We start from the raw sequence: 11,134 nt of genomic DNA, 5'->3' as shown, positions 1-11,134 counted from the left end.
CCCTGGCCTGATCAGACCTCCCCATAGGCTCTGCCAGGAATTGATAGAGGTTGTAGGCAGGTCTTCTCCTCCTACCCCCCACCCCACCCCCACCCCAGAAAGGTTCCAGTAATTCTTACTGGACTCAGAAAATGTTAAGAACTAATCTAGGAACTGATACCAGTTCATGAGTGGCCACAAGCTCTCCACATGTGGCCTATTGTGTGGGAAAATTTTTGTTGACCACATGGCTTAGATGTGAAGAGAACTGTTGTGTGATGCAGAGCAGATAGTTATGAGATTAAGAACCCTTTCCCACTTCTCACCTCCGCTTCCTGTGAGGGTGTGCAGAGGAGCCACACTTTTGTGGGTCTGGTGATTTGTTAGGAAAGTTCACTTGAGTTTACTGCTAACCCTGCATCATTCCCTGGGGCGGCATGCTAAGGAAGCTCCGGTTCCCTGTTCACCAAAGGGAATATGCAAAGTGATGAGATGGTGGGACCTTATGCATCAAGGAAGAAGACTGTAAGGTGTTGACCGTATTGAGGAATGTTTGAGGGCATGCACTGATAGGATTAGTACAAACTGATCTGAGCTTCCCTTGGTAGCATTGTGTGCTCATGTCTGCCTGCTTAGTTGTGTATGCACGGGCACCTGCACTTGGGTTTCCTTGTTTTGCAGGGGTTTCTTGGAAACAATGTAATGAGTTCAAGCACAGGTAGAATTGTTTTTGACATTGGGTCACTGTTCCCCAGACCTAGTGTGTTCTGAAAACGAAGACCCCTGAGTGTCTTGGCTCCTCAACAGAGCTGCCTATAGGAGGCAGAACTGTGCGTACTTCTTAGGCCATTCGTGATGTCTGTTGTTCACGATCAGCCTCCAGTTCCCCTCAGAAGGGCAGCTCTGTCTGTGCTGACTTTGGTTTGATTTTTTTTGTTGAAGGAAGGAAACTAACTAATAATCTGACAAAACCCAAGACATTTCTTACAAGTTACTTAAAGGTCATTTGTAATGTTGATTTTTTTTTTTTAAATTGCCACAGCTCAAAGCAGTGAAAATCTTTTAAAATCTCTTTTATGTGTATTTTCAGTTCTTCTAAAATACCAGGTGCTTTCAATTATTTTGAAAGTTTTGACATAGGTTCAAAACACATTTTAGCACACTCTGCTAGTCTGTAAACAGAGCAAATTTAAAAAAGGATCAAAAACATGTCCTGACATGAGCTTTGGACATTGTCATAAGCATTACACTCGTTGCTGTTCCTGGGAGAGTTAGCAGTTGAAGGTTTGAATTCATGAACACAGAGTCCAAGGCAACACTTTTATTGTTGAAGTGATTGTTGCCCGCAAAGGTTTTGTTGTTGTTGTTGTTGTTTGTTTGTTTGTTTTCCTGGTAGATTATCATGGCACAACTTGAGGACATGGGCATGTGGCTGAGTTGCTGAGTGTAGGTGCACACTTAAAGAATGGCACGGTATTCTATGGAAGATAATTTGTTGAGGAGGAAATTGAAATATATTGTAAAGTGGGGTTTGAACAGTAAGTAGGTTTGCTTAAATTCGCATATGCTTACTTAGCAGATTTGTTCCTGTTGCTTCAAGGAGAGTTCTGGAATTACTGTAAAGACTTTCCTTGCCATCCTTGTGGTGGTGGTTCACCCATGTCCTATCATTGAGAGCCTTGGATTTGAGAGAGGTGGCCTGATAGGAAGGAAAGGAGGAAGTTGTGGTGGGTCTCACCTGGGTAGGAAACTTTGTTTAAACCAAACCCCAAGGACATGGCCCAGACCAGCTTAGACCAGCCAAGGAGTAGCTCTGTGGGGACAGAGAGTGGAGAAGAAAAGGCTGTGGGGGAAGTAGATGCCCGGAGCTACCCTGAACCTCAGTTTTCCAATGTGGATTAGAAGAAATGTCAGGTGACATTTGACTGCAAAGATATTTCTAAACAGCCTTCTTACATTTTGGTATAAAAGCTGTGAACTTCATAACTTTGTAAGTGAGATATAAAGCAAATACAAGAAGAAAATAAAGAACTTTTACTAAGTGTTCATCTTGTTATTTGTCTGCATATTCATGAATTGGCCTTTTTCATTTGGGCATAAAGAACAAAACAGTGGCCAGGAAACGTGTTTGTGTATGTGCCGTGAGGATTGTTTAATGTCGGGCAGGCCAGTGAGCAGAGCTAGGATGAAAAAGAAAATCACATCTCCTGCATTGCACTCTGGTCACGGAACCTTCCTGTTTTCATTTATTTGATCTTAAATTGTCTGTTTCTCAGTTTCCTACATAGTAATGTTACCCCCATTCCTGTGTGTTCTACACCAGTGATCTTGGAAAATATCTGGGTGGTCCCTGTGCTCAAGAATTAGAAGTAGTGGGACTGGAGGGATGGTCAGGGGCATAGAGACTGCTCTTCTAGAGGACCTGGGTTGGCTCCCAGCACCCACATGACATTCACAACTATCGATAGCTTCCACTTTTAGGGAATTGGATGTGCTCTTCTGACCTCAGTGGGCACCAGACATGCAGACAAAACACCCATACACATAAAACAAAATTACAAGTAATCTTTGATTTTATTTGTATTTCCCATTATTCTATCCTGAAACTAGGGCTTTGTTTCCCATGAATACACTAACCTGTAGTGAGGATTTTGGTTGCTTTAGAAACCCAGTTATGCTATGTGAATATGCTTTTGTTTTAATCCCAGATGTATAAGAGGCTGCTTCACCGCAGGCGAGTACGATTTGCTCCATGCACTAGCAAGGGCATGGCTTTGCCAGCTGCAAATTAATTCTGGAGAGGATATAAGTTGAAGAGCCCTTAAAGGGCCTGTGGAGGCTGCAGCTTCCCCCTCCTGCTCCTGGTTTCTGTTGTGGTTTGTCAAGTCATGAACAAAGAGACAAGAAGTTGGAAATAGCCTGTTGATAAAGATTGGACTTGCCCCAAGGAACCCAACACCCCTAATCAGCAGGAACTAGTCTTAAAGAGGTCTATGCCCCTTTCCCCTCTAACCTTTATCTCCTATCTAATGTTGGTGGATTGGAAGGGATAAAGGTGGAATAAGAGTTGGAAGGGAGGAGTGGTATAGAAACTCAAAACATTAGAGAAGAAAATATGCCAACACTAACCAGACCCAACCCTTCCAATACCTGACAGGGCCAGGTATGTACATAGGCTAAAAAAGGTTTTCTCTGTGATGTGTGCAGGAGTGGAGGTAAGATAGACTTGGGTATTTCCTTTATATCTGTGTGCGTGCTTGGAGGTCAGGTTGATGTTACTTCTACCTTGATCATGTTCCACTGTCGACACTAAGGCCTGGGTCTCTCAGTTGAACCCACAGCTTGCCAGGTCAGCTAGTCTAGCTAATTGGTTTTTTTGTCAGTAATCTTTCTCTGGTCCCCTTGGGATACAAGTACAGATGGGTGATCACTCCAACAAGTATTTACATTTGTGTGGGCTCTGGACTCATTTTTACCCCGTAAGCGATTGCCCCAGTCCCTTCACCATATCCTTACAGGCTCTCTGTCACCAAACTTTATCCTTTTGGCTTGACTGACCAGTGGGCCTGCAGAATTTCCCTTGTCATTGCCCTCCATTACTGTAGTTATAGGTGTAAGCTACCACATTTGGCTTTTAGGGATCTGCACTTGGGTCCTCATGGTTGTATAGACCTGTATCTACTCAACCATCTCCCTATCCCCAAACTAGATCTTTGTGGAGGTGATACATGAAATATGACCAGAAGATGCTCAGTCATGCTGTGGCTGGGAAATGCTAATAAGGAGAATGGTGGAACCAGCCATGCGCGTGCCTTTATTTAGATAGCTTCTTTCAGAATGTAGCTACATTTTTGTCAGATATCCAGGCTCTGTTGACCCCAGAGTAGACCCACCCTAAAACTGGCAGAACTGAGTGCAGGTGGTGACCGGGCTCGGTGAATGAGAGCCATCTACAGGTGCCAGTACAAGCTAAGTAGACAGTTTCAGAATCTGCAGACCTCCCAGCAAGCCAGACACTTCAGGTGGCATCAGGCTGTGCACCAAGGCCTGGGGCAAGGTGGAGAAGCAACACGCCCCCTAGGTTTGGGGGAGGTGCACCTGCTGGGTCCTTTGTGGTTCTAGCTGTGTTGTGTTGAGATGGAATCCTGGTTGATCTTAACAACTCAGTCTGGTTCAGGCATACATGGTAAGCTGCAGCCACTGGAAGAAGAAACCCCGAGATCAGTACAAAAACAAGCAAAGAGGTGCCTGCCCATCACCCTTAGGAACTGCTTGCGCTGGGAAGGAGAAAGGGGTGAGTCTTAAAGGAGCAGCCTGCTCCTTTTCCCTGGGTCTTTCCTAGTGCAACTTGGGGGCGGGGCAAGGCCCTGTCATGGTACACCCACCCCAGGAATCGAATGGAAACCTTCACCAGGTTCCCTTTCAAGTTCCAGTCCTGAGAGTGAGAAGCACACTGGGTTCGGTCTGTCTCATTCCTTCCACCTTGGGTTCTCTGCAGAGGATGTGCTGTGTGTGTGTTGCGCTTACCTCAAGTACATTCAGTTTGATGATGCCATCTCCATCCTTGTCAAATGCGTTAAAAGCTCCTGTGGGAAAGCAGAAGGCAAATGCTAGTCCTACACTCCTCTTTTCTTGCTTTTGTCACTTCCCACTCTTTTTTTTTTTAGGGTTTTGGCTTAGTTTACTTGTGTTTGCTTCTTGAAGAATTTATTATTGTATGCATGTGGGCACAGAACAAATGTAGAGGTCAGAGGGGTAACTCTGGGATTGGTTCTCCTTCCACCCTATGAGTTTCGGCCATTAAACTCAGACCACCAGGCCCACACAGCTGAGCCATCTTGACAGCCCTTGTTTTATTATTGAAACAAGGTCTCTCCAAGTAGCCCCAGGCTGGCCTTGAATTCATAACCCTCCTACCTCTCCTACCTAACTGCTAGGATCACAAGTGAGCATCATCTGAGTGCTCAGATCTGTAATTTTTTGTTGTTGTTTTGGTTTTTTTTTTGGTTTTTCGAGACGGTTTCTCTGTATAGCCCTGGCTGTCCTGGAACTCACTCTGTAGACCAGGCTGGCCTCAAACTCAGAAATCCGCCTGCCCCTGCCTCCCAAGTGCTGGGATTAAAGGCATGCGCCACTACCACCCAGCTCAGATCTGTAATTTAAGACGCCTCTGTCTTGAGTGCTATCCTTTCACACAAATCCATGCAGAATATAACCTGCATCTCTCCCTTTGCCATCCTTTTCTTGGCCTTCAGGGAGTAATGGCTGATGAATAGCCTTGGTGGGCAACTGTCAGGCTGAGCTCTTATTGCTGTGGCTGTACCATGGGGAAGGAGCCTGGAGGGGCTTGAGAGGTCTGAGGAGTTAGCCCCTCACTTACTGAACATCCCTTCCAGCCTGACGAAGCAGCAGATGAAGCTGTCAAAGTCGATGTTCATGTGTTTATCTGCGTAGCGCATGGTGATGATGTCATAGAGTTGGCTATTGAGATGGAAGCCTTGGAGGGAGGGGCAGGGAGAGAGAGGAAAGGGTGAAGTTGTCAGGCTTGCAGTCTCCTTTCCCAGCCCCTCCTGCTTCCCCTAGCTCTCAGGTCTACATGTTGTTGCCCTTTCTCCCTCCTGTACCCCCTGCACCCCAGCACCTGCATCATTGACTGCATTTCGCATCTCGTAGCTGTTGATGGTACCGGAATGGTCTGTGTCATAGTGCTTGAAGATTTTCTGAAAATACAAAGACACAATCACACACTTAATCCCCAGTTAACCCTGTCCATCACTCCCATGTCAGGCTCTCATCCCACCTGCCAGGCTTTGATCTTTTTCCAGAGGTGATGGAACTCTTGAAGATTCAGTCTCCCAGAGCCATCTGTCTGGAGGATAGATGTCAGGACCACAGGCACATAGTAAAATCCCCCTGAATTGGGAAGGCTGTCTAGGGTATTATGCAGGGAAGCCATTTAAACCAGCAGCCTTTACCAGGGCCCCTGACCCTGCCAGGTTCCATCCTTATCCCTTCTTAACCAGAGTTCCTGCCATCTCTACAGCTCACAGAGGAAGTTTGGCAGCATGCCAAGCAGGGTTTCAAGGCTGTGGTAAGAGCCAGAGGTGATGAGTAGCCACCACCCATTATCCTTTCCCAGCCTCTGCCAGACATCCAGGAGTCTCTGTGTTAGGATGCCCGTAAGCCTTTCCCTGGGCGTGGCCACCCTCAACTGTTCCCCTGACCCTATGGGCAGATGTCAGAGACTTAGGTTTGCTGACTGGAAGGATACATCCATGAGAGCTATCATGCTCCTGCAGGACTCCAGCGTGAATCCTTGTGTCTTCAGGTCCTTGTCTGGGGGGATGGAGAAGGGTGAGGAGCTGCTTTCAGACAGCTGAGGCCCCTGCCCATCCCCCACATCTGGCGTGAGTCTCTCACGTTTGTTCACCACTGTGTTAAGGACATTCTTGAGTTCATCTGCGCAGATCTCCATGTCCTGAGGGAGAGAAGAGAATGCTGAAGGGCAGAGAAGCCAGTGGGGTACAGGCTTTGCAAGACAAGTCCTGGCTGTCCACATGTGTGAGATCCTTTCTTCTGCCATGGGAAGCTGGGGCTTTTCTGAACAAGATGAGTTCAGTTGTTTCTTGTTTTGTTTTTTTGCACCCTCAGCTGTCTAGACTGCTGCAAGCAGCTCACAGCCAGAAGGCTCTGAGCCACCCAGTGGTTGTGTTAGTCCAGAACCCAAAAGCATAGGTTTCTGTGACACAACACACATTCTCTGGTTCTCCCAAACCAAAATGAGCTCTGTTAAACAAGGAGTCACTTGAGGAGGTGGGCTAGGAGAGAAATACATACGTCGCCTGCGATCTGCCTGAAGATGTTCCGGAATTGCTGCTGCTCCTCACTCTCCTGGTCTGTGTGGCCAGGCCGTGGCTATGGGGACACAAAGGAAACTGGTTTATGGGAACCCAGGCGTCAGTGTCCCAAACAGCCCCCAAAAGTGACAGTAGGTGGCACAGGACAGTAGGTAGCATAGCTGGAGTGAGGATTCTAAAGGCTCCACAGCCCTTCCCACTTCTGCCTCACTGGCCCTGGCACCTCAGGTCAAAGGACAAATTTGCCATGCCAACATGCAGACAGCATCCTCGACTCTCTTCCAGAGAGAACTTTCTCTGCTGCTTTGAGCCTGACTTCTGGCCAAGTCCTCCAACCACTACTGTGCGGCTAAGTCCTCAAAGGACCCCTCCCTCCCCACCTGATGGGTTCTCCTGGATGGAGGGCGTGGCCTTGGAGTTCTGCCTACCATCCTTCTTTCCTCCCTTTGCAACAACTCTGAATAAAGAGAGTTCAGCCTCGTCTCTGCAGCTGGCTTGTCTCAGCCTTTGTTTCCCTGTTCCCCATTGTCCTGGCTGGGGACGCTTTGGTGGGCTGTGCTCAGCATATCCTTCCCACCCCGGGACTGGTTTGGTATGGCAGTGACCTTAAGACATTTACCAAGAAATACCCACAAAGTTCAGAGGAGCTTGCCAGGAGGAAAAGTCAGCGGGACAATTCCAAACCGCTCATTGTTGAAGAGACCCTCCTCTGGGAACCACCATAGCCCCTGTGGACCCCAAGAGCATAGCAGGGCCCCCACTGCAAGCTAAACTCCCCATCCATGCTGCATGCTTAGAAACCTGTGGGGCTTCCCCTCGTTTATCGGGCCCTGTTTTGTCTTTGCCCTCCTCTGCCTCCTGGTCCACACCCAGCTCCTTGTTGCTGTTTGCTCTGTCTGAAACGAAGATGATGGGCTGGAGAGGGGAGGAAAGTGGGGCGGGCAGGAAGGAAGCAAGTATTACAGGCTGGCAGACAAAAGAGGCAGACTACCCCTGAAACAACTTTGTCCACTAAGGAGGAAATGGTCACTCAGGAGCCTGAGTCTCCAGTCAAGTCCCATTTCTGCACTGACAAGCCATGGAAGTGAAGAGATGAGATGCCAAACCTCCTTTCTGAACCTTGGAAAATGTATGCTCTCTCTCTCTCTCTCTCTCTCTCTCTCTCTCTCTCTCTCTCTTTGTGTGTGTGTGTGTGTGTGTGTGTGTGTGTGTGTGTGTGGTGTGTTTTGTTTTATTTGGGACTGAATCCCACTGTGTAGCTCAGGCTACCTCAATTCTTTCTCAGTTTTATTCATATTTTTAAAAACATCTGTGTTGTATAAGCTAGAAGGTCCATTCTCTTATCCCACCCACTCATTTCTCCTCATGTGTTCCTAAGTAACATGCAAATGTGCTAAGAATGTTGAGTGCATATGATGTAAGCTGTGACTGTCAAATATTTTTGTGGATTTACTTTTCAAATGGAAAAACACTGAAGTCTTCTGGAAATTCAGTGTCAAACCCATTAAAAATGAGGCTTTCAGGCTGGTCATGGTGGCATACAAACTGTAACCCTAGCAGAGAGAATGACCACGAGTTCAAAGCTGTCCTAGTAGAGAACAGAGCTCCAGCCCCTCAGTCCCCAAGGAACCTCTCATAATCTGCTGCTTGTGGCACATCTGCAGTGGCCAGCCCTCCAACCCTTATGTAAGAAATACCTTCATTGGCCGTTCATACTCATCTGCTACTGTACCTGGTAAAACCTGACTTTCCCTTCTGATAGGGCCTCTGTGGAACCAGATGGTTAGTGAAGGTAAAACTATGCTTACTGTGCAAACCCTGAAGGTACTACAGTAGCAGGCAGGCATGTTAAGGTCATGTTCACGCAAGTGCAGGGGCCACAGAAGAGCTAGAGAGTGGCTGCCAAGTCCTGCCTGTGTTGGTGTGGTGGGAAGCAGTAGGGCTCGGGGCCAAAGTGCAGACAATCTTAGCAGCCTCAGCTAAAAGAGCAGCCTGGCCAGGGAGACCCCACTCTCTTTCCATGCAGGTCACCCAGGGGAAACACCAGAGTAAGCAGCTCTGCCAGGAGGCTCCTTAGACCGCAGCTTGCTCTTATAAACAACAGCGCTTGCCAAAGCAAATAACTCTTGTGGGGATCTCAGAATAAGCAGAGGTGATGGTCTGAGCGGACCAGCAGGCAGGGTATAGCCATGGGGCATCTCTACCAGCCATGTGTTTATAGACTCACATGCAGGTCTTGACAACACAAGCTTTGAAGTGTAGGGAGACTGGTTTCAGAGTCGACATATATGGTACTGTGGTTCCAATGTCCCCAGTTGATAACTGTGTGGGCAAATCACTTTGCTTCTCTGAATGTGAACCCTCACTTTTAAAAAGCATACACATGCCACATGTTACACGTGTGTGCATACCCATACATGTATACAAATATACATGCACATGCCACATGTTACACATGTGTACATACATACCACATGTTACAGATGGAACTCATAAGTACAGTGCCCAGCCCACTCACCTTGTTTTTTTTCTTTTTCTGCATAGAAAGGGGGACAGTAAATGAGGAATGGGTGAAAATCAAGTTTCTAGGGTGGCAGTGGCTCAAGGCTCTGGGGTCCAGATAATATAATCAGTGGGAACTAAATGGGTAAAGGCACTTGCCTCCAAGGCTGACAACCCAAACATGACCCCTGGGAACCCCAAAGCAAAAGAAGAGAACTGATTGCCACAAGTTGTCCTCTGACCTTCACATGTGTGCTTGGGACATGCACATACATGAATGAATGAATTAATTAATTAATAAAATAGATTTATTTAGAGAACATAGAGGGCAAAGGAGGAAGAATATTCTCCCACCATGTCCCAAGACTGACAGCTGCCATGCTTTGTTTTGCAAATCTGTTGCTGGGAGGGAAAGGACCTTGACAGTCCTTAAAAATAAAACTGGAGCCAGGCAGTGATGACGCACGTCTTTAATCCCAGCACTTGGGAGGCAGAGGCAGGAGGATTTCTGAATTCGAGGTCAGCCTGGTCTACAGAGTGAGTTCCAGGACAGCCAGGGATACACAGAGAAACCTTGTCTCAAAAAACCAAAAAAATTAATAATAATAATAGTAATAATAATAATAATAGATTGCCAAAATGTGGCTCATTCAAACCTGTGTGAAAGTGAGGATTTTTTTTTAAGGAGATCTTGTTTTAATATTTAGGCAAACGTAACAGGGAGATTCATATGTGTTTCCAGATTTGTGGACTTCCTTTGTAAAATTGGAAGGTTTGGCAATTACACTGGGCCTGTGATGTCCTGTGGCAAGTCAGCTGAGCCACTACCCAATGTCTTTAAAAAAAAAAACCAAAAAAACCCAAAAACAAACAACCCCCCCCCAAAAAACCAACAAACACAAAACAAACAAACAAACAGAGTTTCTCTGTGTAGGCCTAGCTGTCCTGGAACTCTCTCTGTAGGCCTTGAAATCACAGAGATCCACTTGTGCCACCACACCCAGTCCACCAAGTGTTATTTGAAAGCTGTTGACAAACATAGTCATGTAGGGACACAGACCCCCTCCACTGACCCGCTGTACTCATGACATGCCAGTTCCCGTGAGCCTTCCTCCTCCCCCTTTAAAGTAGTGCTAGATTGAACCCAGAGCCCTGTGGATGCCAGGCAAGCATTCTACACTCAGCCAGGATCCCAGTCCATGGATGTCAGTCTTGGAGTGAGCAACTCCTGATACATACTCTACACTTGTTCCAGCATCCAAAGGATGAAGAAGAGCAAGATAAACCCAGCCCTAAAGTAAGATGTGCAGTGGTTAGGAAGGCAAGTGGTTTCCACACTAGCACAGAGTCAGCATTGTGATTATGGGAATCACTACCTGAAAGGTACTGAGTGGGGCGTTTGTCCTGGGTCAAGTCACTCTGAGAACAGCCCAAAGATCCATGGTAGACCTGAGATTCCTCAAATACACCCCACCCCTCACTCCAGAAACACTCACACACACACACGCACACACACATGAAACACTCACAAACACACACGCACACACACACACACTTGGCACTTCTGCAGCCCGAAGGTAGGAGAATCTAAACTTGAGTTTTTGCAGCCCTACCTGCCACTTCCTGCCTCTAGGAGTGCAAGGAAGCCCTTTAACCCCATTGAGCCACCTCCTTCTCAAGTGAAAAGCTGGGGGGACAACCTCATCCACTTCTCCGAATGTTTGGAAAAATGACGTAAGCCACATTCGTGAAGGATATCTAGTGGTGCACATGCTATACCAGACATTTCACATGTT

General features: G+C 47.0%; 1 protein-coding gene across 4 annotated transcripts in view; it reads right to left on the bottom strand.

Moving 5' to 3' along the window:
• Window positions 1-3,729: 3,729 nt before the first annotated feature.
• Window positions 3,730-11,134, bottom strand: part of Capn3 (calpain 3) — a 47,077-nt gene continuing 39,672 nt past the window's right edge. For 2 of the 4 annotated variants that reach the window (XM_031371604.1, XM_031371606.1), the window contains 10 exons: window positions 9,355-9,372; window positions 7,638-7,751; window positions 6,817-6,894; window positions 6,400-6,457; window positions 6,251-6,315; window positions 5,780-5,848; window positions 5,621-5,699; window positions 5,360-5,476; window positions 4,507-4,565; window positions 3,730-4,179 (listed from right to left, as the gene is read on the bottom strand). In XM_031371604.1, coding sequence (XP_031227464.1) covers window positions 4,153-4,179; window positions 4,507-4,565; window positions 5,360-5,476; window positions 5,621-5,699; window positions 5,780-5,848; window positions 6,251-6,315; window positions 6,400-6,457; window positions 6,817-6,894; window positions 7,638-7,751; window positions 9,355-9,372 — 684 coding nt within the window. In that variant the 3' untranslated portion in view covers window positions 3,730-4,152. The remainder of the gene's footprint in view (window positions 4,180-4,506; window positions 4,566-5,359; window positions 5,477-5,620; window positions 5,700-5,779; window positions 5,849-6,250; window positions 6,316-6,399; window positions 6,458-6,816; window positions 6,895-7,637; window positions 7,752-9,354; window positions 9,373-11,134) is intronic. The other 2 variants (XM_031371607.1, XM_031371605.1) reach the window with 1 other exon arrangement.

Source organism: Mastomys coucha, unplaced genomic scaffold, assembly GCF_008632895.1.
Source record: "Mastomys coucha isolate ucsf_1 unplaced genomic scaffold, UCSF_Mcou_1 pScaffold15, whole genome shotgun sequence".
Classification (NCBI taxonomy): domain Eukaryota; kingdom Metazoa; phylum Chordata; class Mammalia; order Rodentia; family Muridae; genus Mastomys; species Mastomys coucha.
Note: the sequence above shows the minus strand (reverse complement) of the source record. Positions and strands in the feature narration are given on the sequence as shown.